Source organism: Sceloporus undulatus, chromosome 6 (assembly GCF_019175285.1).
Source record: "Sceloporus undulatus isolate JIND9_A2432 ecotype Alabama chromosome 6, SceUnd_v1.1, whole genome shotgun sequence".
Taxonomy (NCBI): domain Eukaryota; kingdom Metazoa; phylum Chordata; class Lepidosauria; order Squamata; family Phrynosomatidae; genus Sceloporus; species Sceloporus undulatus.
Genome location: NC_056527.1, coordinates 163,697,622 through 163,724,463, shown reverse-complemented (window position 1 = coordinate 163,724,463; position 26,842 = coordinate 163,697,622). Strand labels below are relative to the sequence as shown.

The 26,842-nt window shown below is 41.9% G+C and overlaps 1 protein-coding gene across 1 annotated transcript in view; it reads right to left on the bottom strand.

The window, feature by feature from the left end:
• Positions 1-2,707: 2,707 nt before the first annotated feature.
• Positions 2,708-26,842, bottom strand: part of NTRK3 (neurotrophic receptor tyrosine kinase 3) — a 394,026-nt gene continuing 369,891 nt past the window's right edge. Inside the window, 2 exon segments of the mRNA XM_042476552.1 lie at positions 2,708-4,308; positions 5,231-5,389. Coding sequence (XP_042332486.1) covers positions 4,123-4,308; positions 5,231-5,389 — 345 coding nt within the window. The 3' untranslated portion in view covers positions 2,708-4,122.

Here is a 26,842-nt window from a genome sequence, read left to right as displayed (position 1 = left end):
ATTTTGGGGCTGTGCAGACCGCCTCTGAAGGGGTGGCCCGCAGCCGCCTCCATCTTCCCCAGATTGGGGCCGCAGCAACCGCACCTCACAGCCCCAATCTGGCCTTTCCAGGGTTGAAAATGGAGCCACTTTAAGGTGCTTCTTTGGGGCTTCATCATGTAAACGTAGTGGCAGAGGAGTGCTATGACAACGTGCAACATGTGGAGCAGTGTGCGGCATCTCACCACCATGGGAGCGAAGTCAGTGCGTGCATTGCATTGACTCCACACCGACTCTGCCCCCCAGGCTGGCCTTAATAGCTGGTTTGCACAGCTCCTTTATGACTCTATGGGCCCAAACAGACAGGCCAAAATAAAGCTGCTTTGGGTCACTTTGGAGGTATGCTTTTTAAAGGACACACACATCTTAAGAGGCCCAAAGTTGCACCAAAGCCATGATCTAGTCCATATGACTGGAGCGTAGTTTTGGCATGGATTCTGGCCTCTTAGGATGCATGCATCATTTAAACAGCATACCTCCAAAGTGACTCGAAGCAGCTTTATTTTGGCCTGTCTGTTCGGGCCCTATTTTTCCTAGTTCCTACCAGCCAAAGAAGGGAGTGGCCTCTTGACATCCCTCCAGACCATCCTACCTGACAACAAAAGCAACATCTTTAGACAAATATGTGACTCTAACAGCATCTTCTCCTTCTCCTGTATAGTTTTTAACACCTGTGGAACTTCAAAAGATTGCATCATGAATGTTGTGCTTTTTAGTTGTTCCGATAAAGGCATCACTGTTTTGTGGATTTTAGAATTTGTTGTACCTTCTCCTAGCAGTGTAACTGAAACTTTAATTTTACTTTTCAAAATTACAAGCGGTGGAAGAGGAATATCCCACAAGGTTCAAGTACCAGCTCATTTGACTGTATCGAGATGCTTAACAAAACAAACCTCCTAAAAGCAACTATTTCAGTTACATTTGAGAAATGGGTACACAAAGACTTACATTTAATAGGTTCTGACTATAATGGCAACTGTTTACTTTAGTATCCATTGCCTTTATTTTTAAAGTCACTGTGCAAGTTCTGAACCTCCCTATTTCACATGACTATTGAGAGGATAAAGACAGAGGAAGAGGAAAGCCATGAATGCAAATTTGAGTTCATTGAAGGAAAAGTGGCATATTAATGTAGCTAATAAATAACAAATAATAAATAAAATCCTGATTCCACACAGAAAAAATGAATGAGATTTTTTTTTGTTAAAGTGCCCTAAAGGCTACATGTAGCCAGATTGTAAAACTTTTTCTTCTAGACCCCAATCCCCTTGATATTGGAAAATTTTGAAAACAACTCCCAGAATCCCCCAGCTAGCATTACCAATCGCTAACTATTAGAACGATGGGAGACAAAAAGATGGCGGCATCACCAAATGAGACACAGTGGCTGGGCAAAAGTTCGACTGCCTATTGCCAGAATGTACAAAAATTGTATTTGGACTACAACAGTCGGAATCTGAGATCCAGTAAGCACACATTTCCACCAGCATATTTACACTTTCATCTTGGGATGCAAGGAGGTTTTCCCCTTTCCCAATTGCTCCCTGGTGGAAAGGGCTCCTTTCCACCAGCTGTTGATCAGTTCTGAGGTTATACATTGGGCATGTTGCAGGTGCATCGGCACATCTGGAGAAGAAACGCTAGGCTAAGCTGTTCCTTCTCCCTCATGTGCATGAGCACAGCCTTAACATTTTGGGGCACACCTCCACAGCTGATCACTGACTAAGCGCACAGAGTTGCAAGTGGAAATCCCCCAGCTGCCATTGTCCACCTTAAGTGAGCAGCATTGCACAAGGAGGTACAATATACCTCCTTCCACGACATTCAAAAGACAACCAAGTGCAGCTGGAACCAAGAAATACACCTCCAAAAGAATTTTAGACAGAACCTCTCAATGTGGGGTGGGGATTCCAGTAGATAGACTCCAGAAAAGATGCTTCTCAGCCTCTGCCTCAGTTTGAGAGCAGATCAAGGAGGTTGTTTTTTCTCTCCTCTTCTCTCAGCCAAGGATCTGTTCTTGTTGAGATACTAGGCCACCCATCTTGGCTGCTTACTGAACCACTGGCTGTTGAAAGCATCCTTACATCTCCCTCCCTCTGCTAAGCTGCCAATGGAACTATTCTTCAGTTCACATCACCTCCAGAGCAGGTGTATCAGTGCTTTCAAGGGGCTGTCAGCCTGAGAGGAATGCCAACAGAAAAGATAGAGGAGAAGAGGGAAAGTGTCACTTTCACATTTCTAGTCATTGCACAGCATCACCCTGCTTCCAGATCCAAGGGGCTGAAAATACTTGAGACAGACAACTGAAGCAGGAGGAGGAGAAAAAGAATGTAGGATAGAAAGAAGGGAGGAAAATATCAAGAGACTGATAGAGAGGACTCTCCTATCGTCTCCAGTTTACATTCCAGCTAGATGCTTAACCTCAGCACTGTAAAAGAGAGACAGAATGCTTCAGGGTTAAGGCCAACCCAAGATATTTTGCTCCCTGAGGCAAACAACAACAGAAAGGCCTTCACCTATTTCATGTAGAAAAGTGGGAAGCGTTCCAAAAAGCCTGGCAGTTGTATCTTTCCTCAACGCTGAAGATGGTGTAGCACCCACCCACCCACCCCAAGTTGAAGGCAGCAGGGAAAAGAAGCTGTCTCCTCCAAATTTGGACTGCCTCCTTTCTGCATCAGCCAGGGCCAGCCTTGTTTGGGGCACAATCATGGGTCATCGACTGTGGCATATTTGTATCCAACTTTTGTGCTTCACCACTAATTCACTGTGTGGCTTTCTATGCTCTATTTTCTCTCTCAGTCTCCTTCTCTGTCTTGGCCCTAAACCACCCTTCCCACAACATGTCCATAACATTCCCTATTACCTACCAGGCAATACTGATGGGAGGCTGGATTCGAGATTGTAAAGTATTTTTTGTACAAGAAAAAACAGTATGATATAAATTATCATAAACAGTTTTAAGTAAAGGAACAAATTTGGCCTGTGTGATTGTGTGTGTTTGTATAGATATGCAAAAGACTGGTGTGATTTTTATATCCGCTGTCCACCGCCATTGAGACCATAGCTTCCAAGCCACCATGTTTGGGACCAACCGCTGTACTGAGCTAGATCTGTGCGTGCATGTGGAAGATTATTCCAATAGCAAAGTCAGGGGTGGGAGAGATGCGTTGTGTCCCAGATGTCCTCCTCACAACCTTTTCCTCGTATGGCTCTTGTAGACAGTTGTTTGGCTCCTCAGCACCATTCCCAGGACAGTTTTTTAAAAAAAGGATACCAAGAAAAATAAAAGAGAGGGATTCTTGTGTCAATTGATTGTTTTCTGGTACATGTTCGTTTACCCGTAGGTGATGCAAACCTTTTGAACTGTAAATATTCCAAAAGGGTAGAATCCACACATGTGAGAGAATCAGAAAACTGGTGGTGCGCTGGGTGGGAGGAACAAGAAGGCAAGAGAAGGAACTTGGGTGAGATCGGCAAGGGACATTTCTCCAGGAGTAGGGACAGGGGAGGATCACCCCGGATCAAATCCCAGTGTTTTTCCCCCCAGTTCTGTGCCAAGGGACTGATTCCCCGCAGTGCAGCTCCAGATCAGGCACAGCCTCTCCAGCTTTGCCTCCTCTTGCAGGATTATCTTTCAGCTTTCCCAAGTGAGCTGAGTTCTAACCAGCAGTTAGAAGCAAAACAACGTAAAAGGATTCACAGTCACTTCCACACCTTGAGTTAAATATTCTGTTTTCCTAGTTCTCTCTTTAATACTGTAGAGCATTTTTTTGCTTTCTCTCTCTCTCTCTCTTTCATCTTTTTTTCCTTTTCTGTTTTACATGTTCTGGAACAGCAGCCAGTTGCTGGACGGGTGTATATCTCTCTCTACATTATTTCTAGCTATATATAATCCAAATCATTTTACAGCTTGGTTGTTGGGGGGCCTTGCATGTTTTATTGTCTCTCTTTCTTTCTTTTTTTTCAGTGTTGTATGTGTAGCAGGCACTTGAGTTTATATGAATATGTTGGCTTGAGGTCAAGGGAGAGGTAGGGAAAGGGAGAAGAAGGACACAGCAGCTCTCTCTGAAAAGTGGCTGCAGCCTAGCCAAGGATGTCCAGGTAGATTGGTGTCGCTTTGCCCAGAGCATGAAGGATCTTGTAGATTTCCTTGATGTTCAGACGCTGTTGAGGTTCCCTCTGCCAGCAGCCCAGCATGATATCATAAACTTCCTTGGGACAGACTCGAGGTCTCTCTAAGACGCGGCCTTGGGTGATGCACTCAATGACCTGCAGTGCAAAACAAAGGAGATTAATTTCATATACATCCACAACCATTCCTTTTAAAGTTCTCCATCACTTGTTGGCCAAGATCCTGCATGAGACACATAGCTATGAAGACTATGGATTTTCAAACCAGCTAAAACACTGCTAAAATGTTTAGGAAGTGCACATGTATGAAAGCCTGGCACACTTCCTAAACATCAGGGAATGGTCAGCTCCCCTCCAGTGTCCCTGAATCATTCATGGAGAGGCAATTTCCTCTGAATGGAAACTTTGCATTCAGAGGAAATTGCCTCTCCCTGAATAATTCAGGGACAATAGAGGGAAGCCGACAATTCCCTGATGTTTAGGAAGCACGCTAGATTTTCATACACATTTGCTTCCTGAACATTTTAGTGGCGATTTACAAGTGCTTACCCCACAGTAAACACTGGTCTGAAAATCTTCTATGTTTCATCTACAATCAGTCTCCCAACACAACAATCCATCTCTCAACCCAACAGCTCAAAATCCACCTTGAAAGCAAGATGGTAATACCAACCAGATGAGTTCTGTGGTACTAGTGAGGCCAAAACTGTGGAAACAATCCCTTGTCTAGGGTCCTATTTGCACTGGTCAGGAGCTGGACTGCAACTCTGGAGACCAACATTTGAAACCTCACACATCATTGTCATTAATGTTATTATTGTTGTGGTTTTTAAAAAGTAATCTGTTTCATTGTGCTAGCATGGTACAGCAGTTTGAGTGTTGAACTAGGATTCTGGAAGACCTGGGGGTGAACCTGCACTCAGCTCATTGGGAAACCCATTAGGTGAAAATCGCATGATAACCTTATTGGTGAATACTCTTTCCATTCTAGCACATTGACATATATCAACACTGTCTTCCTCTTCCATGTTATTTCTGCTAATCTAGGCATGACCAATACCTCTGTGTTTGAGAGTTGGAACCAAGGCTGTTTCCCGTAAGTGAAGATCTCCCAGAGGATCACCCCAAAACTCCAGACATCACTCTCTGTTGTAAATTTCCGGTACATGATGCTTTCAGGGGGCATCCAACGGATGGGAAGCATGGTGTGCCCTCCAACCTGAAGAACAGAACATAAGACACAGCAAAATTGTGGTCAGTGGAAGAACAAGAGTGTCCATCATGATAAAATGGGTAGCTTATTGGAATATGATACAGGACAGGACTTTCTTGGTGATGGCACTCCAGTTATGTCAAGAAATAGGCCATCTACCACACCTTTGTCTTTTAGGCAGTTGCAGAAATAAAACACCCATTCTATTAATACACATTTTCAAGGGAAGGGAAAATGTTTAATATATTTTTTACTGCTGCATGTTGATAGGCTTTAATTTTAATAATCATTTATGAAATCAGAACTGTATATGTTAAACATGACACATGTTTTAGATAAAGAGATAGAAAAAAGGTATGGGGAGAATAATTCTGTATATGGTAACTACAGCAAGGTTACTATATGTGCAAAAAATGGAAACTTCATCAAACTCTGTCCTCCAGCATGATTCATTATTATGCTTATGATGGAAGTTGACCATAGAGTCATGCTGGAGGACCTTCAAATGCCCAGAGAAGTGCTTCCTTTAGGAATCTCTAGGCCCTCCTAAACAACTGTATTGTCAATTTCCAGTGGAAGCATATCATAAAATTGCATTGGAGGACCAAGAAAATGCTTAGAGAGAACACTTTTTTCCTGATGAGTGAGAATCAATCTGTGTTATACAGTTTTGCATAATACATCAACCACCTGTACTTTTAAGCATATGCCACTTGTCCTGTCTTTGTGCTGGGGTGTGCCCATATCTCTCTGTGTTAGCTTCCCCTTTCTAAAACATCTCTAAAATTATATCAATTTATTTGAAACCATGATGCATGCACACATGAGCAACTTGCAGCTGCAGCTTTTGGAAGATAAGCTGGCCCTTATGCATACTGCAGTACTGGGAGCATAACAAACAACATTAAAGGCTTGTTGTGCTTCTGAAGCACTAATGTTTGCATAGTTCAAGAAACACCTGCATCAAGATTCCAGGGGATTGCAGGAGAGGGAGAACATTTTTGGGACCCACTTCCTCCTTTCTATAAAATGCTTCCATAAACCAGGTGGATACATAAAAAGAGAGAAAACAGCTAAACAAATGTGCACTATATGAAAAAGTCTAAGAAATAGCCTGTGTGAGTCCATTGACTCAATGGCAAGTACGCCAGAGTGTTGGAGGCTGCCTTGTTCTTGTAGTTCTCCCTCTGCTTCCTTCTGCAGTAAGGGATTTGACCACCACCACATGCTTCTTCTCTGTTTGTAGGTATATATAGAATACTGGAAAATTTTTGCATTCTCTTTCCCTCTCTTTAGATAGATAAGGAATTCATGCATGCAAACTCCTCTCTCTCTCTCTCTCTCATTCAAACTAACCATATGACTTAGGTCACTACCCCTTTGCAACTAAGGACCAGAACAGGCTTGCATAAAAAGTCAGTGTCCAGACAGCTTAGAAGCTTGGTGTACAAATGATGCATGCACCCAAGATGTCCAGAAGCCTGCTTCATGCAACCCAGCTGCCCACACATGGGATAGCTTCTGGGCACTCCAGCAGTGCAGCGTTGAGACACCGCCTGCTGCCAGGGGGCCTTAAAGAACAGAATGAGCCCAAAATGTTACCTTAGGCCCGATACAGATGGCCAAAAAGTGCAATCATGGGGCCAATTTTAGGGCTCAGGAGAGCAGACCGCCGAGCCCTACTGCACAACAGGCGTCCACATGGGGGTCACCATAATGATGTGATATGATAGCCCTGTTTAAGGGATGTCATATTGAGGAGGGAGCAAGCTTCTTTTCCACTGCTCCAGAGAAGAGGACCTGGAACAATGGATGCAAACCACAAGAAAAGAGATGCTACCTAAACGTTAGGAGGAACTTTCTTACAGTAAGGGCTGTTCAATGGTGGAACACACTCCCTTGGAGTGTAGTGGAATCTCCTTCCTTGGAGGTCTTTAAAGAGAGGATGGATGGTCACCTGTTGGGGGCTGCTTAGATTGAGAATTCCTGCATGGCAGAATGGGATTCTATGATTCTGTGATTCATCTCTTGTTCTTTCCCATTCCTCCTCCTTCAAAAAGAGCGGGGCCAGCTTTGCTGAGCTCCTTCTCTACTTGAAACCTTCCTTTTGTCAAGGCTTAGGCTGCACTGCATAAGTAATGCAGACTGACACTGCTTTAATTGCAATGGCTCCATTCTATGGCTCCCTGGGATTTGTTGTGGCACTAGAACTCCCTAACCGAGAAGGCTAAATATCTCACAAAACTGCAAACCTCAAAGTCCATGGGTCTGGAAGTTAGAATTTGCATTTTATATTTCCTCTTTTTAAACAACCCTCTGTTCCTCCTACTTCTATTTCATTGTTATACAGTCTGACTGTGTCAACATGCAGGAAACCAAGTTAATCATGCACAGATAATCAATCAATGCAAATGGACTGAATAATATTTATAAGCAGAAAGAAAGGCCTAGGAAATTATGGAAGGAAAAAGTAAATACTGTATTAATTAAGGAAAGTCTTTTTTTTTTTGCATATAATTAGTAGGGATAATAAATATGGACAATTATATGCCACAATGGATAAGACGAAGAAAAAAAGGAGTGATTTCAAGAACCTTAGCTTGCAGGTTAATGGTATACATTTGAATAAAGCAGATTGCTAAATTGTCATGAAAAGAAAGACATAAAAAAAAAGAAACCGGGAATGAGCTGCATATATCCTGCTGAACAAAGATTGTGATTTCTTTAGAGCCTTGCAAACACTGAAACAGATTTTTCAGCAGGGGAAATTATTTTAGGAGGCGATATGAATGCAGCCATAGATAATAAGTTATAGTGAGCTGGAAGAAATAGAAAATCACAAAGATATGTCACTATGTTATTTAAGAAAGAAATAAGAGATTCTCAGCTTCAATACATATGGAGATGCTACGTTTTAAAACTGTTGAGAGAGACTTTACATTTGCCTTCAATGCATGAAACGCTTATTCTGGAGATAAGTGCATCCGGAAAACAACATTCTGGAACAATAGGTACAATAACTGATGGTTCAATCCTGAAACTAAACAGAACTGACTACATTAAGTCTACCTTCCAGTTAAATATGTACAGGATTGCGGCACAAATTGAATAGAAAAATAATAAATTAAATATTTATTATTATTATTATTATTATTATTATTATTATTATTTTATTAATACCCCGCTCTTCAGCCAAGGCTATCAGAGTGGCTTACAATTTTTAAATTAGACATTATAAGCTCTCATACATTTCATAGAATTGTCATATACTATAAGCATCCATAAATACAAACTTTTAGATATGAAGGTAGACAATATAACCCTACACTGAGAAAGGTCTCATGGTAGTCAATAGGACATACTTTCAGACAGAATTTGAAATGTTACTTTTAGCTTCAAAGAAGGTCCTTTCTCTTGTTCCTATCAAACAAGGCTATGAAGGTAGTATGACTGAGAAAACAACCACAAATTGAAACTTATCCAATAGTACAAGACAAGCAGGCGCCAAGATTACATCCACGGGACCTGTCTCAACTGCAGATATAGTAGTAAATGGAGATTTCAACTATTCTGTTATCAAACTCTGCCAAAAATTTAATCCCAACAATACCCTCACTTGCCTTGCAGATAATTTCAAGCCAGCGTGTGTCCAGAGTGACCAAAATGGTGAAAGGTCTGGAAATCATGCCCTATGAGCAAAATTTCAGGGAGCTGGGTATGTTTACCCTAGAGAAAGTTAAGGGATGACATGATAGCCATGTTTAAATAGTTGAAGGGATGCCGTATTGAGGATGGAGTATGCTTGTTTTCTGCTGCTCCGGAGACTAAGACATGGAGCAATGGATTCAGACTACAGGAAAAGATAGTCCACCTAAACTTTAGGAAGAAGTTCCAATGGTAAGAACTATTCAACAGTGGAAGACGGTTCCTCGGAGACTGGTGATGTCTCCTTCTTTGGAGGTTTTTAAACAGAGGCTGGCTGACCAAAGGGCTTTGATGGTATATTCCTGTATGGCAGAATGGGGTTGGACTGGATGGCATTTGTGGTCTCTTCCAACTCTATGATGCTAAGCCATGAGGAGCAAGGGTCTACTATGCATATGGTGGCTCTTGTCTTTCCAAGGATCCTGTCCATATCTTTGAACTGGACAAACTTAAAAGTATCCATTGTCACTACACAAGCAGGGACCACAATTACATCCACTACTTTGGCATCAAAACTGGAGCAAACCTGAGTAATTGTATCTGCAATATACTCAACAAATTCTCAAGTATAGAGTATACAGTATAGTGACAAACTGATCTGGAGTAATGCTAAATCTAGTATCAACCCCCCCCCCATAAAAAACCTCCAACAAACTGGATAACACAGAACTTAAAAGCCTATAGCAAGATGATACACCAATCCAAGATATTCCAAAGAAGGTGACAGTCTAAGAAATCATTATCTTATGAAAGCAAAAGAATAGGGGAGCACTTCCCCCCAAAAAAAAAATTGTTTGCCTTAAGCAGAAAACCCTCTAACAATCATATATAAGGCTGGATGTTAGGTGTGTTGTACATCACCCCAAGAAGCAAGATAACCTCCTCTCCCAATTGCAATATGTTTGGGCACGAAGACTTTCCAAAACAGCATAATCATTGACATGCATACCATACGCGCACATGGTACTGCAAGTCACCGAAGACACATGTGTAGCCCAAGGCCACTGGAAGAAAATGGGTGAATTAAACAAGCCTCCGTATGAAAACAGCCTTTGTTTCCCCTGGTTTTGCCAGAGCCAATTTATATTTCCATGTCCTTGGCTCTGGAGATAATCATTAGTATTTCTGTACACGGAAGCTGAGCATGCACGCGCCAATCATCAATCTGCAGTTTGGTGCGGAGTAAGGAGACTGCAGGTTCTCACGGTAAGGGGAACGGAGTAAAGACCTGAATGCAAAGCAGTTTGGAAATAATCTCCAGTTTTCAATGGTTCAACTACAACTGAATATGTTTTGTCTGCTAGTAAGTGATCTTCCAGTTAATTCCAGGCCAAGACCCACCCCAGCCATTTACATGACCAGGCAAATTGCAGGTCTAGAGGCTATGCCCTGCAACTCTTTTCTCTATCTGGCTGTGGCCCACTGTGAATGAATGAGAGAGATGCGGTTGACAAAACTGCTCCCCCTTCGTTCCCCATCCACAGTTGACAGAGAGGAGTGCTGAACTTTATTTTGAATTGGCAATGGTATAAAACCCACAATGCTGAGCAACAGAAAACACGAAAGGCAAGCGTGACTCAAAGCAGCATTGAAATCTGAAGAATGAGAGGATATCTGGGCACTAGCTTTGAGATATCCCTGGCCTTGGATATCTCAAGCTAGTGCACAGAGCATGGGGAATAAAAAGAAAACTTAAACTGTTAACACTGGAAAGCAAATACAGTTTAATTGGCATCATTGACACCTGTAGTAATGGTGGGGTTATAACCATTACAGTGAAATAGATCAAATAGGAAAGGAGGAGGAGGAATATAAAAGTGAAGGATATATTAAGCTGTGAGGAGAACTTAGGGCATGAGCCCACGTAAGTGAATCTCAAACTATATAGCAGTTAAGAACAACTGCCATTGTTTTTGGATCAAGCTGACAATGTAATCCCAAAACAGAGGGTGGCGAGATAAATCAAGTTTACAAGTTTTGAAAACTGATAGGGTTGTATAGCTTTACCATAACTCAGAGAGAACTTGAAGGCACACCACCATCGCAAATGTGAAGTAAGTTGAAGAAACAGGAGCTTTGTCATCTATACATTTTTGAGCCCCCTTTAAAACCTGCACATAGGTGGTCATTAGGACATAACATGGTAGTAACTGTGACCTACCTGTAGAAATATTTCTTATGTTCTTATGACTTTATACATTGATTGGATGGTCAGATTTTATTATGTCTCTCACAATAAGGGCCTGACCATACATAACATGGGCTTGAGATTCTTTCTAATGATCTTTTGCCATGCAATGCTCACTTTTATGCATCATACCATGTTCTAACCCTCTTACTTTTTCTCTTAAAAGCTAAGTCCTCAAGGGAAAGTTATTGCATTCCCAGTTTGTTTCCCTTTTCTCTACATCTCTCTACTTCTACAGTATTCTTTATTCAAAACGCTGACCTGAACTTATACAATATTCCACTTGTGGTTGCTCTATAGAATAGATAAACACATTATGATATTGGAATTTATTTATTTATTAGTCTTTTCCCAATGACCCTTTGAAGGACTTTGCCACTGAATCCACCCTTACCATGGATATTGGGGTTCAGTGTGATTTGAATCAATGGCTCCAACAGACAGGCCAAATAAAGCTGCTTTGGGTCATTTTGGGAGTATGCTGTTTAAATGATGCATGCGTCCTAAGAGTCCAGAAGCCGTGGCTAGCCACCACGATCCTGTCCCTAAGGACTGAAGCCGCGTTTGGCACAACTTCTGGCCTCTTAGAACACATGCATCATTTAAACAGCATACTCCAAAGTGACCCGAAGCAGCTTTATTTTGGCAGTCTGAGGGGGGGCCGATGTTAGTTAGAATAATTCCTCCTTTAAACCAATAATCCAGTTGTGGAAATGACACACGATTTGAGCTATTGGTCCAACTGACATGACATTCACACTGCTAAAATGACAAATGACAATGTCTGGATTGCTAGATCAACCAGGATTACAGGTTTATAGATTCAGAATAGAGGGGTGGGAAAAACCATGACAGAGGGAGATCCCTGTGGAGGGAATGTCCCTGTGACGGAGACGCAGGGTAAAAATAAAGCTTTTATTAGTATTATTTATTAGAATCCACTCTGGATTTCAGTCAGAGTGTAAAGTGCCAGGGTTTTGAGTCATATCTTAAAACAAGTTCAAATATCATCATATTAGAGTAAAAGCTAGTGCAGATCACTGGCAGGGTACACCAGCCACCATCGAAGGAGAAAATGAGAGGTACATTTACCAAAGGAAGACATCAAAATACTAGAAGAATCCATTGGTGCTTTAGGATATGCATGTTTTGCATCATTCCCAAGTTAAACTCAAGGCTAGTATTTTCATTGGGCCCACCCACCCTTACAACTCAAGGTTCATTTAACTATGTGCTTGGTTTAAGGTCATAATTCGGAAATCAACTTGAATTAACAAGAACAAATTTGAAAGAAGGAGTCCTCTCCCCCCCCACCGAGCACTTCTTCTTGTCTCTGCTCCTTAGGTTTGTTTTATCCCAAGGTTTGAACAATCTAATGAGCCATTAAGAAAGCTGCCATTACCTGCAAATGATCAGTGCGACTGGCAAGGGTTGCTGGAAGTAAAAGTCTGCTACCTTAAAAGTGGCTGAGATAATCACATCAGCACAGCGAGACGCCTTATACCCCAGGGCCCTCTCTCTCATGGACTGTTTAGAAATGCTAGGATGGTTTATGTGTTTTTCATGCTATTGAAAAGTGGTGACGGGAAACTTTGGAGAGACTACCAGCAGCATCTGCACACTTCTTGAACTCCCTCTGAGCCCACCGACTGCTAAGGTGAGCCATCGAGGCTGTTTTATACACTAGTATTTTTGCAAAAGGTTTCCACTTTCCAAATTCAAGCTTCAATCCACTTCCCAAATTATGCTGGAGCAAAATTCAAAATATATCCTAAGAGTCTTCGACAGGTGAAACAGGACTTGAAAAAGTGAGGGAATCAGTGAGTCCATACTCAATCTTGTCCTTATATGGTCTTGGATCACACACTGCCAAGGTGTAGCGTGTGTCATTGTGGCACACCTAGTGCTGCCAGAATAGGCAAACCTCAACTCAGCTGTCTGCCAGGGATGTAGACTTGCAAAGACCTTGAATCCTGGCAATTGAGACTTCCTTTGAGTCTTGATAATATCTTATTTCCTCCCCCAGTTTTGGACCAGTACCAACATAAGCAGTGGTAGACAGGTCTATTTGCTTCTAAATAAGAGTACATAGGATTAACAGGGCTCTGTTAAGACATACACATAGACTTAGGATGCGCATAAAAATTCTACCGCCTTGCCATTAACATAAAATTTTTTTCAAAATTCATTAGGCTCATTGTTCTGAAATCATTTTTCCATTAATATCAACCATGGAGCATGGATTTGGCACTTGAAAGAAATGCTGAGGAGTACAAGACAAGCAAGAGTCCTAGAAACAGTCATTAAATGTGTTTTGTTTCTTCCATATGGTGATGAATCTTTAGGCTCCACTCAGCTGACACTTACTCAACCAGCAAACCATAATTAACAGCAGGACCTACTCCATGAATATTAAGTTCTTCTTCTGAGACCCTTTTCACATCTAGATGAGGTCTGATGGAGGCTATCAGAAAGAGGGCATTATTTGCAATGTCAGCTCCCTGGGGGTCTTTCAGCATCGGCTGAAAGACCTTATTTAGTCAGCTCTCTTCAATCTTAAACATTTCAATCTGAATATTCTGCCTTGCTCTTGGATCTTCTATACATGGGGATGGTGGTAGTGGTGGTGATGATTACATCTTGGAACACCTTTAAAGGGGGAAAAATAAGATGGAAGGCAGCTTCAAATTAACCATACAATAGTAAACACAAACCGAGAAAGAAATATAACACTCGAATCCTCTGATGTCTCATGCACAAGTTCTCGATGGGAGCAACTGGACCTTTTTTTTCCTTGATGTCCAAGGTTTGCATTTAAAATTGCTGAAGCAGAGTTTGCACAGTGGTGCCATTAGGCATACAGATGCCCACATTCCTGTATATTTTGGTGTGCTTTTAAGTTGTGCAACATTGCCACACTAGGGTTGTGTTCAACACGTGCAAAGATTTACGATACACAAGTCCAGTATATTGTGGGCCAGTATAAAACAACATTTCTCTTCCTGATGATGATGGGGTGGTGGTGATTATGAAGACATTTTTTTCATGTAAACAACCAAGAGAAATTTATTCAGAGAACCATTGTAATTTAGTAGTTAGAGGGTAGCATGTTGGGATTATTGTTTATTGTTTTTTACTGGTATTGGACTGTTTTACTGTAAGCTGCCTCAGACCTAGTTGGAGTAAGTGGGATATAATAAAAGTAAGTATTATTATTATTATTTATATTATTAATTATTTTATGTATTATTATATTATTGGACTTGGGAGAATCAAGTTCAAGTCCTCAGTGAATCATAAAACTTTCTTGGATGCCTGGTTCATATCTGTCCTACACCTTGCAGTTATTGTTGTGAGGGTAAAAGTGGGCAGAGGAGAGCCATGCATGCTTCCTTCATCTTACTGCAAGAAAGGCAAGGTATAAGCAAACTAAAAATCATAAACAAAATATTAAAATAGCATTCTCCTGTATTTGCACCTCCTAACAGTCAGAGTGTCCACCTATTCATTAAACACTCATTCATCGGAAAGATAATTTCAAACCAGACTAGGAAGAATTTGGAAATGGGCGACCATCAGGGGTATCTCTATGTTGCAATTTATTATCATTTACGATTTATGCTACAAGCTTAGGCTTAAAGAAAATCAACAGTGCTAATTCGCAAATCAGTTTGTTTGTCTGAAAACTTCACCAGCTCCTATCTCCTTTGCGCTGTTCTGAACAGGTGAAAGTCCCTTTATGATGGAGAGATGGATTGTCCTCATAAATCAGTCCAGTCTCCTCAAAGCCAGTCATGGCATTTAGTCAATCTCTCATGAACTAATACAGGACAGTTCTGCAATTGTAAGTTCCAAGGGCTTGTTCCAGTCAGCTTCACTATTCTAGATGACACTACCTCTGCTGCTTCCCTTGAGATGAGTGGTCTTTCATTCATGTATAAGGAATGGAGCTGGGTATCAGTGGAAATGTCAAAGAACGGTGAGTGGTTTTACACCAAGCTGGTTTCTGACTTTTAAACTGAGGATACGCATTATTGGATCTGATTTACCTGAGACATGCAGTGAGGGAAAGCATTTACCTGCACAGTGCTTCGGCATGAAACATGATGGAGAAATATAGTGAGCAGACAGAGGCAGTACAAGACTGGCACTTTGTGCCAGCCTGACTGCATACAAGGGCTGAACTAGGGTGGAGCATTCACATGCTCTGAGCCCAGTTCTGCCACCCACCGCCACCACATGGCACACACCCATCCATAGGGCATGTGCCATGATGACGCACAGGTGGCGCAGGCCCAAACAGTGCACCTTGCCTAGTCTGTAAGGACCCCAAGTCTTTGTTGTTATGTTCCTTCCAGTTGTTTCCAACTAATGGTGACCATAAGGTGAATTTATCATGGGATTTTCCTGAGGCTGAGTATGTGACTCATCTAAGGTCACCCAGTGGGTTTCTCTAGGACCAAGTGGGGATTGAACCCTCATCTCCAGAGAATAGTCCATGCTCAAAAGCACACACCATGCTGGCTCTCCAAATCTGTGGACAATGCTCCAGCATTCCATGCTCAGCATGGAAAGAACATTATTGGTTAGAAAATCCCTAAGCAGAGGTAGATCCATTCACCCTGCCCATGGCAAAGGCATTAAACATTTGAGAAAAGTACTATGCTGGTTTGCCACTCATACATAACAGATTATCACTGGCAAAAATATCCTAGAATACTCTAACAGCAATATGTCAGACACTGAGCGGTAGATCATTTGTTGTTGTTTAATTTTTGCCTCAGGAACTCACTCCTTGACAGAATGTTAACTCCAAGCGACATTCTGCTATGCTAATAGCCTGTAATGGGGCTTCACTTTAGATAAACGAAAAGGGAGACAAGAAGAAACAAAGAGAAGATAAATGCCAATAGATGTCTGAGCCAGTAAAGGCCATTAGGAGAACAATGAGCCAAGAAAAGCATACAAGTGCTCACCTCTTATATCCCCTGCACCACTACTTCCTTCTCTTCCTGAAAGCAAGGACAGAAAGGAGGGAGGCGAAACCCTCCAAGCCCCCAAGGATGCATTTCACTAAATATCCACCAGGTGGGATGCAACTGAAAGCTTTTGCTGTAAGACTTCATTAGCCCTGGTTAGCTGGATTACTTAACCAGCTAAACTTTCCCAGATGTGTCTGTGTGGGCACTCTCTTTCTCCATTAAAGGTTAGCCACAAATGGATGCTGGAGGAGACAAACAGCAGGAAAAAGGAAAGAGACACTCATTCAAACTGCGCTGGTGGAATGAGCGGTGCCACGGCCTTATGGAGGGTAATTTCAAGGCAGAAACATCTTTTGTAAGTCATAGATTTCCTAAATGACCCCTCTTGGAGCCTTATCTTCTCACGTTCCATTTATTGACTCTAGAGGAGTTATTTTAGAGTGTGACAGACAGCCAACCAACTTTCCCTTCAATCTTCTAGACTATGAATGAGATGCGAACTGCACACTGGGGATGGGGAAAAAAAATCTCTTAATTTTCACTTTTCTCCTGCATCCACATTTTTAACCCTTCAGTACTTTCTCTTTCCCCAAATGAAGATGTTTGCAATGGTTGTTAATTCTTTGATATCAAAACGAGGGGAAAATTACCTCCCAGTTTGCCACTGCCCAAATTCAAAATGGTTAGACTATCCAGTATGGAGTGGAACATGCACAGATAAAAGGTGAGGAATGCTCAGAAAAGGGAGAGAAGGAGAAGAGGGAGAAGGAGAAGAGGAGCAAGAGAGTTGTAAGTCTGCCCTTGGTTTTACTCTAAACCTTAGATCTATGTAAGGTAAATGCACTTGGTGTGTCTGCAGAAACATCCAAGGTGTGCATTTGCAGCATGCAATGCCTTGGACAGTTCCTTTAAAGATTAGACTAAAACCCAGAGCAGACTCAATGCCACAGTGAAATGAAAGCCACAGGCATCAGTTTCTAGTTGGAAAAGCACAGATACTTCCTTATAATCAGATTGTATCAGTGGCCAGAATCTGTGGGCACTTTACACATGTGTAATTTATCTATGGAAGTGTCTGCACACTTTTTTGTTAATGTAAAGCATCTGTATCAGTTGTGGAAGAAGATTGCCATGCAGTGCAATATAGATGTGCATGTGAACACATGTGGATGTGCATGCTGAGTGCCATTATATTGTTTATTGGGGGTGAGACCTACGCCATTCAACACAAGTGTTGTATGGCATAATCTGTGCTTCCATACATTTACAAGGCAAGTGTAGAACTTGGCTGATACTGGATTTTGAAGGTGCAAGTGGCTTCATTGTTGGCCATCTTCTGGCAGTTTCTGTTTCCTCCCTTTCCATTCTGGCAACAACATTCTCAAAACTGCTGCCTGTTCAGGACACTGGAAATGTTATTGTTCTCGTTATAAAGCTCCAAACTGTTTTTGTACACTGTACTGAGATTGAAAAGGACTATAAACTATTGAACATGTTACAAAGGGGATGGGGGATGGAAAAGGAAAAGAAAACAACCAAATTTCTATGCTGGCTCATGAAGTCAAGAACGAGAAAAAAACACCAACCTTCACAAGTCCATGGGACTTCTTATATCTCTCATGGCAGGGGCAACTTCACATTATTGTCATATTAACTGAAAGCTATTCACAGCATGAGAATTATCACAACAACCAGCTGGACTGTTAATCTTAGCTTGCCACCTACAACCTGTTTCTACTAAGAATTCATTAAGCTGTTTCATAGCTTCATGAGACATTGTTACGAAACAGAGGCTTTTTTTTAACAAAGCAGATTATAAACAGTGCTGGATAATGTTTTTTTCTTCTTTTTGAAGGATAACCTGCATTTTGCTGTTTTTGCATTTTGAGATCCAGATTAATGGCCCGATAAAAATGAACACCAACAGAACTTTCTTTGTCATGACCCTACAGTGGTAGCTTCTTTGAACCTCAGGAAGAAACAGAAGTCAACCATGCGTAATCTCACATTAACCCAGATTGGGGCATGTGAGTCTTCCCAATCGTATTGTACTCATTGTCCACCAGCCCTAAGCAACACAGTGAAATGTGATGGAAGATGGGGTTGCAATCTAGTAACTTTTTTTGTAGGGTCTTGAACCCAAGTGTTACAAGGAAAGTTAAACGAGAATGAAGAGAAGAAGACTGGGAGTGAATGATACTTTTTAAATATCTCAAGCACTGTCATATGGATGATGGAGAAGCTTGTGTTTAATCACCATAGAGGTGGTATGAACATTGAATTATGACTCGGGAGATCAGGGTTCAATTCCCTGCTTGAGCATAAAAGGGCAGGTCACACTCTTGCCACGCCCCAGAGGATGGCAGGGGCAAACCCCCTCTGAAGAACTTGCCAAGAAACCCCTTGATAGTTTTGCCTTAGGGTCACCATAAGTAGAAAGATGTGGAGGCACACAACAACAACAACAAAACAACAACAACAGCAGCAGCAGCAGCAGGACCCAAACCAAACAGATTCAGATAGAAGAAAAGAGATTCCTTGTTAAATAGTAGAAAGATTTCACAACGTCAAAGTTGCTCAACAGCGAAATAAATTTCCTTGGAATGCTTTAGGAGATTATCATATGCGGCTTTGAAACAACAATTGAAGTGGAAAATAGCACCTTTGGTGATACTTATCCCACAACATCACTCCAACTTGTTTGCTGCGTGCTTCAAATTTGGTTAGAGCACAGCTTTTTATTGATGGGAAACCCCTCAATAAGCTCCTAATTCATATTACCATAATGCTAAAATGTGTTACAAAAAAAATAACTAAATAAAAGGAATGCTGGATAAGGCATAGGACAAAAAGATGAGGTTAAGGAGGATGCAGAAGAGACCATGAGGGACTGTCAAAAGCAGAAACAGCCCCCACATGCTATTAAATGGTTGTTTGATAAAGAAAGCTCCCAAAACTGTAGGCATCCATTTCCTTTTACTAACAGAATGTGGCGAGAATGAGGCTCATGGAAAGTCCATAGCTTCCCCTTCATTAGAGCTCTCTCCTCGCTCTCGACTTTTGGCTAAGATCAAGTGATCATAGATAATCTTACTATCTCCCTTCTGCAGTGATATGCTCTTTCATAAGACTTAGGACTTTCTCACATTGTGTGTGTGAGAAGAGAGAAGAGAGCGCGCGCACACCATATACACAGACCTGCTATGACACCAGGTATAATGTAGCATTTCAAACGCCTGTCAGAGGTGAACATGTTATAGAAATTATACAGTATCCAGTGACCTTGTAAGTATAGGGTAATCTGCCATATCATTGCAGGTAAATACGGGTCTTTCTGTCTGCACCACTACAACCTCATCCAAAACCTGAAACACAGCCCCCCAGAGTGGTCATTAATCTCTGAACCTGCTCGACACTTGCCAGCTTGGGCATTTTAATAACCTTTGAGGGCACACTCTCTCTCTAGAGAGTCAGGGAGCAGTCTCCATTGCAGTCATTACTAAAGCCAAGAGGCTGAGCTTATTTAACTGGCTAAAGGCATCTTGTAAAAGCTTGAAGGTACTGGCAACAGTTCAGTGCAAAATAGTTAAAATCATATTGGCTGGCATTTTGTTAGTGACAACGCATGCATAAGTCAACGGGGTGATTATCACCAGAGCACAACAGATGCATCCCGCTGACAGCAGCGGAAGCAGAGTTGTGTACACAGCAACATGTTCATTTTGGGTGCACTGCAGTAGAGCACTGTGCATTCTAGTTGTGGCATTTCACCTTGTGTGCCTGTTCCACATAGCACAACAGGACCCACTCATTCATGTGGTTGCACAGTGCTGCTATCCTGCAAAGGGGGTTGCATACTACGGTGCGGCTTCCCTCCCATGTGCATATTACCCTACACTGAGGAATAAAGGATTACAACCACGTCTCTTCCTGAGAAGAAAGAAATGAGTGTTAATTATATTAGAAGTAATGGCTGCAGGCATTGAGTGGTGGAAAGGCCATTTTTCAGCACTCAACCCACAACCTGGAGACACAGAGGAAATATTGAGTGGTTCTTCAAGATGTTTGGCTTAGCCAAGGTGGTGGAGAGGCTGAGTAGTTACAGAAGTTAGGCTAGGCAGTGGAATACCTCAATCGGAGATCCTTAATAGTTCTTACCAATAATTCCTGGAGGACAGGATAAGTCCCAGCAGACTGGAGGAGAACAAATGTCCCCTTCTTCAAAAGGGGGATAAACGATGGCCAAACAATTACTACCGTCTGCCGGAACATCAACACCAGGTGTCTAGTGTGGACATTACAATTCAAGAAGGATACCGCTTTGATCTTATTGGAAAGGCGGTATAAAATAAATCTATTATTATTATTATTATTATTATATTATTATTATTATTATTATGCAAGCTGGAAGTGTCCAGAGGAGAGTGACCCAAATGGTCTGGCTTGGAACCATGCTCTATGAGGAACAGCTTTAATATAGAAGGATGGCATATAGGAGGAGCAACCTTTGTTTTCTGCTGCCCAGAGACAAGGACACGGAGCAAGGATTCAAACTACAGGGAAAAAGATCCACCTAAATATTAGAAGAACTTCCTGATGGTAAAAGCTGTTTGAAAGTGGAAACTCTACCTTTGCATGTGGTAGAGTCTCTCTTTTGGAGTTTGAACAGGGCTGGTGGCCATCTATTTGGAGTGCTTTGAGTTTGTATTCCTGCACGATCATGGTGAAGATTTCACACACATCGCAATCGAGAGAGTTTTGAATGGGTTGGTTGCTGGACATATTCCGGGTTTCTTTCCCAGGAAAGTCTTCTTAGTCAAAATGTTGCTGAAATCTTGTTGCAAGTCATGCACTTTTTCCCAGGAAAATCCTTTTTTATTACCTGAATTTTCCCCGTGGTGATAGTCCTCCTATGATTTTTCTATCTCCTCTTGAGTTGCCCTGGATATCTTCGTGAAAGATATTTAGATCGGGAGAAGGTTCCTAAACAACAGCATTATTTTTCAGGTGTCAGAGGACTCTTTTGTTGTTTCCATCTGAAAACAGACTAAACAATGATTAAGAACATTTGAAAACGACTAAAAGATAACTATGTCCGGTTTTCCAAGGATCTCAGGCCATTTTATTTGGGCCGTTTACCTTCCTTATTAGGAAGATGAGTTTAAATAAAATCATTTTTTAAATGAATGACAAAGATTCGAACTCAGATTCCAATGCATGGAACTGAACACCCTACCCATTATATCAGTTACCACCTCGCAAGCAGTGTGCCTTTTTACCTTCCATCCAACCCGATCGTGGATGACTGGTAAAGTTATTTCCATTCACATTAAGAAGGCCACGCATGTTGGTACCTCCTAGTATTATGGCTTATTAAAGCAACAGCCACTAGGATTTTCCAGATTAGGGTCTAATAAATCTGCTAATTTTTTTACAGAGCAATAAAAGCAAGTATTATATAGATTCTTCTGACATTTAAAAGTAAGAGTTTTGTGGTCGCGTTTCGCAAGCCTGCAAATGTACTTAATACGGATGGCCAGATTGAGCACTCCAGAATTCAAATGGCCACTTAGTCTAGAAACATATTTGGTTTTATATATGTGAGTGCCAAGGCAGCAAGACCAAAGCGAGCTATGGATCCTAGTTAAAAAGTAAAAGTAAAAGAATCGAATATGAATGACTTCACATGGAATCCGTCCCCGCCTCTAAATCGGTCCACCATCGTAATATAAGAATATCACCATTCTTTCTTAGGGTAAAAATATCATATATATCAGTGAGATTGTCAAACATGCTCACACGCGTAAAAATTACTGCCTCAGTGATGGTAGCTATTTACAGAATATCAAAGCAATGGCTGTGGGATAAGCACTACAGTTTACAACGCGTCTGAAAAAGAAATTCATAAACAAAATCGACTGAAATGGTACATGCATCCCCAGGGGGATACATATTTATCGACTGAATGATACAGCATCCCAGACCCAAAACCTTCAGAGATAGCAGTCTGAAATCATTAATGAGAAATCCAGGGAATAGCTAAGCATAGACACCAGGGGCCCGGTGGTTGACGACGTGAATGCCTGAGCCTCTTGTGACGTATGTTTCCCAAACTGGATGGTAGTGCTTTTGAGGTTGAAAAAACTAATTTTGAATGGAAGGGAGTTAATTGAACATGAGCTGAAGGGATTGGCAAGGTGGCCTCTCAAAGGACTTACTTACAATCCTAACTCAAAGGTGTGCAGGTATAGGGTGCTGGGAATAGAAGGGGCGCGGCGTTGCCCAGCGTACCTGGCTGTCCATTGAGCAGAGTTCCCGTAGAATTGTCTTTTGCCAGCTCCATCTCGAGAGACGAAGAGGCAGTGATCTGCTGGCTGAATCAGTTGGGCAGAACAGCCAGAAAAGGACAAATGAAAGGGACCTCATCTATCCAAACCTATTCCAGGGCACAGACATATAGCCATAGGACTAGTGCAAGTTAGGCAGGGTGAGGGAACCGAAGTATTTCAAGAAACATCTCTAACCTGGACAAATTTGATTCGCATCGCTTCAGCTCAGCTCACCCTGCTGTTCAATTCAGTTGGCCCTCAGGCATTTAAGGTGAGTTAGATTGTTCGCTTACTCTCTGTGCGAGAAACACTCTTTGAAGTTTCATTTTTCCTCCCCGTTTATGTAAAGGTAGCTTACAAAGTTTTCTTCCTAGGGTCCCTAATTTCTGTTGAAACTACTTATTGGGATGAAAACAAGTGTTTATCATGGATGACGCCCTGTGAAGGCCACATTCATATAGATTGCCTTAATGGTGTATGGTTGAGTGTTGGACTGGACTCTGGAGACCAGGGTTTGAATCCCCACTCCACCATGGAAACCCCTGGGTGACCAGGGGCAACTCACTTCTCTCGCGTCCCTCAAAGAAGGCAAAGCAAAGCCACTCTGACAAGCTTAAAACCTGGTCTCCCAAGAAGTCCCAGTGCAAACTCAAACCATAGTACTATGCTGACTCTTGCTTGCATCACAGCTGCAGAGATGTAATGACCATCCAAAGATAAAAACAGCATGGAATTCCGCTTTATTCCTCCCCCATGTCACCTTCATTCCGTTAATTACTATATCTCAGTGTGTGACATCATTAAAGGTTATTTGATGAATGGTACTGGATGTGCTAAAAGTTTTTTTTTAAAAAGCAGTATATTTTTAAATAGACGGGGAGAAAGCACTTCTTTTTAAAAAGAAAGGGGTGAATGATCCAGCAAGGGGATGAAACAAAGTAACTAGACACTTGTTAGCTGGTGGTTCATTACCGAGACAACATTTACAAAGAAATGGGCTCTCCTGAAGCAAGAAGGAAACCAGCGGTTGCTGCTTTTGCAGCAGAAATGGAATCTCAGCTTCATCTGCACTGCGAATAATGCATCTTGACAGACACCGCACTTAAACTATCATGGCTCAATGCTAAAGAATTCTTGGATTTGAGTTTTGTGAGAAGTTTCCCTTCTCGTCCAAGGTCCTTGGGCCACACCAGACTGCATATTTCTAGTGTAGATGCACCCATAGAAGGAAACCAAAAAAGTCACTGAACCTTAAGGCTAAGTGTGGGGTTTGTGTGTTATGTGTGTGTTTTTTCTCCAGACTTCCTTATGGTGGTTTTCCAGTTTCTCAGTCGACCAGCCCTACAAGCTGAAATCTCCACTCCAGCTGTAAAGATGCAGGGATTATTTGGATAGAAACGCTGGTCTCAGGTTGTCCAGACATGCGTGGAAATGCTGCTTGGGTCTTGAGAAGGCAGAGGGCCACAAGAGAACATAGGAAAAGAGAGAGGATGGGAATGGCACGTCAAAGGAATAGGAATGGGGAAGAGGACAGACCCAGCAGAGGAGTCCAAAGGACAAGGAAGCTGCAGTGATAAAGGTGTGATACAACCACATTTCTGGTCAGCAGCACTCTATTAAATAAAGACATTGGTGGATAAATATCACCATCTGCTTTTAAAAAAATAATGATTTTGAATGTTGTGCAAAGTGCAGATTGCTGAAGTGCTGCCTATTAATCATACTATACGGAATAGGTATATTGGGCAGATTGCTACCTACTATAGTAATATAAACTGGCCAATATACCTATTCCATAGAATGCTATAGAATTGCTCATCCAGACCCGCCATGTTGTTCAGCCAAACAACTCCCACTCCCCCACTGGATCAAAATCCACTCACTGTTGGTAGCTGCCCTTGCTGCTAGTCTCTGTGCTGCCACGTGGTGCTGAATAGCCCTTCGGAATGCGGGCACTTTCCTGACAGTGAATGGGTGAAGAAAAGGGGAGGAAGGAGGAAAACAATAGACAAAAGCAGGGAGGAGGATGGAGGGTGGGCGGTATGGAGGTATAAGCAGGGGAAAGAAGGAAAGGGAGTGTCTTTAAAACTAAACTATCTGCATCATATGTCTTTCACACTGGCTGCAACATTCCAAAGGGGGAGCTCCAAGCATTTTTTTTAAAGTTTGCAAATACTAGTAAGTGTGAGAATGACAATGGTGCGAGGGCAACCACAGATGTTTCAGATGTGTCTGGTTCCCCATTTGTAAGCCAGCCGATGGGCACATACCGCAGATGCGAGATTGCACAGGCTGGGGCAGCCAATAAAAGTTTTAATAGACACATTTCCAATATTTTTGTAGGCCAAAATTTGCCATGGTTGCCATCCCATCACCACGAAGATATACAGCAGGACTTTGTTCTCCTGGGGTGTCAGGGCTCGTCTGGTGGGACAACCACTCTGTGATTTTCAGTCCCATCAAGCACATTGGAAGGTGTCCTTATATAAAATGACAAATCAAGTTTGCTTTTTGCAATTCATAGAGTTTTTGGAATAATTGCACAGCGGTGGATCTTGAACTGTGGACATGGAGGGCCAACGGAAACTACCAAGCTTCCAGTACCCCAACCAAGCAAAGCATTTCCGAAGCAAATGGAGATCACGGCACATAGGAAAATTACCCCTGCTTCACTCGCCCTCCTCAAGTCACAGGTATCAGAACAGGAGCTGAAGCAACCCTCGGGATCGTGGAACAACTGCTTGTTCCAGCCAACCATGACTAGGAGAATGCTGAAGACAATCATTCACAATAGACCCCTATTCCTCCAGAACTGTGGAAATGTTGAATCCCCAGTTTGTTGTAGGATCAATAAATCCATTGGGTTTGGGCACGGCCATGGCCAGTCCCGTCGTACTGTGGATATCCAAACCACAGACTGAGAGATATCTGCATGGAGAAATAAAGCAGTTAACACCACTGTAATACACTGTGAATCCTGGGATTTTCTTGTTTAAAAGCAGTGTAAAATGCCATTCTTTCGGGCAATACAATATCTTTCATCTGTTAGGTTAACGGATGCAAACATGTGCTTCTTGCATGTCATTAAAAAGAACACAGATACAAAAGGTATTGAATGCAATCATCATATATATGGTTGCATCAAGACGGATTTTTTTAGCACGCCCGCTCTGCATGCATGTGCAGCACTGGGAAGAGAAAGAGCAAAGAACGGAAAATCTTACCCAAATGGTATATGAACAATGGGGCCAAAAAATAAAAACTTGGAATTGAAAACCACTTACAACCTGCCTATCCTCCCCCACCCCGAACAATAAGGAGTGTCCCTTAATGTTCCCGCAACAAGACTGATAACTGAGAACTTGAAAAATAGAAATTTCCAATTAGAAGAATGCCATAAGTATCCCTAAATGGGGGCATTTCCTCCCGTATCTTATCCTTCTGGTGTCTCTTCTCTCCCACTCGTGAAATATAGGTTTACACTCGACACGGCAGAAATAATGGCATGTTTGAGACTACGTTAACTGCCATGACTCATCAGTGCAGGAATCTGAGAACTTGGTTTGTTTTGGTAACTCAGAGGTCGCCAACAGAGAAGGCTAAAGGTCCTCCCAAACAAGAATTCTATAGCATTGAGCCATGGGCAGTTAAAGGGGTATCAAATGGCAATTATTTCTGCAGTGTGAATGCAGCCATAGGTTGCACTGGTCTGACAATCTGTTAAGTTGGTTTTTGGTAAATATGACAGTTCATACCAGCAGAAATATGACTTTGATGATACATTTCAGAGGCCAACCTGTGATGGTTATGAGCTGTCTCTGCTTTGAAAGAGCAAAACTGAACTCAGGAATAAAACCCAGTGGATCAGCACCAAAGCTTTAGGGTACAAAAAGTTTTAAAAGATTAGAAATATATTAAAAGATTTTCTCAGTTAAAACAGACAATTTAAAACCAGTTAAAAACAATTGTGAAGCCGTAAAACTTGTGCAGTCTGGATTAACCAGAAAGAAAGGTGTTTTTAGGATACTGGGTTTAGCAGCTGGCCCAAGAATACTAACTAATTGCTTCAAGCAGATTTCAGTACTAGTAATCCAAATAGTGATGACAAGCAGAATGGGAACCATAAGGTCCTCCAGATGTGTGTTGGACCTGCAGTTCCCCTCATGCACAAATCAGCATAGCTGATTGTGAGGAATGAGGGGAGCTGCAACTCAATATCAGCTAGAAGGCCATGGTATTTCCAATTCTGGATATT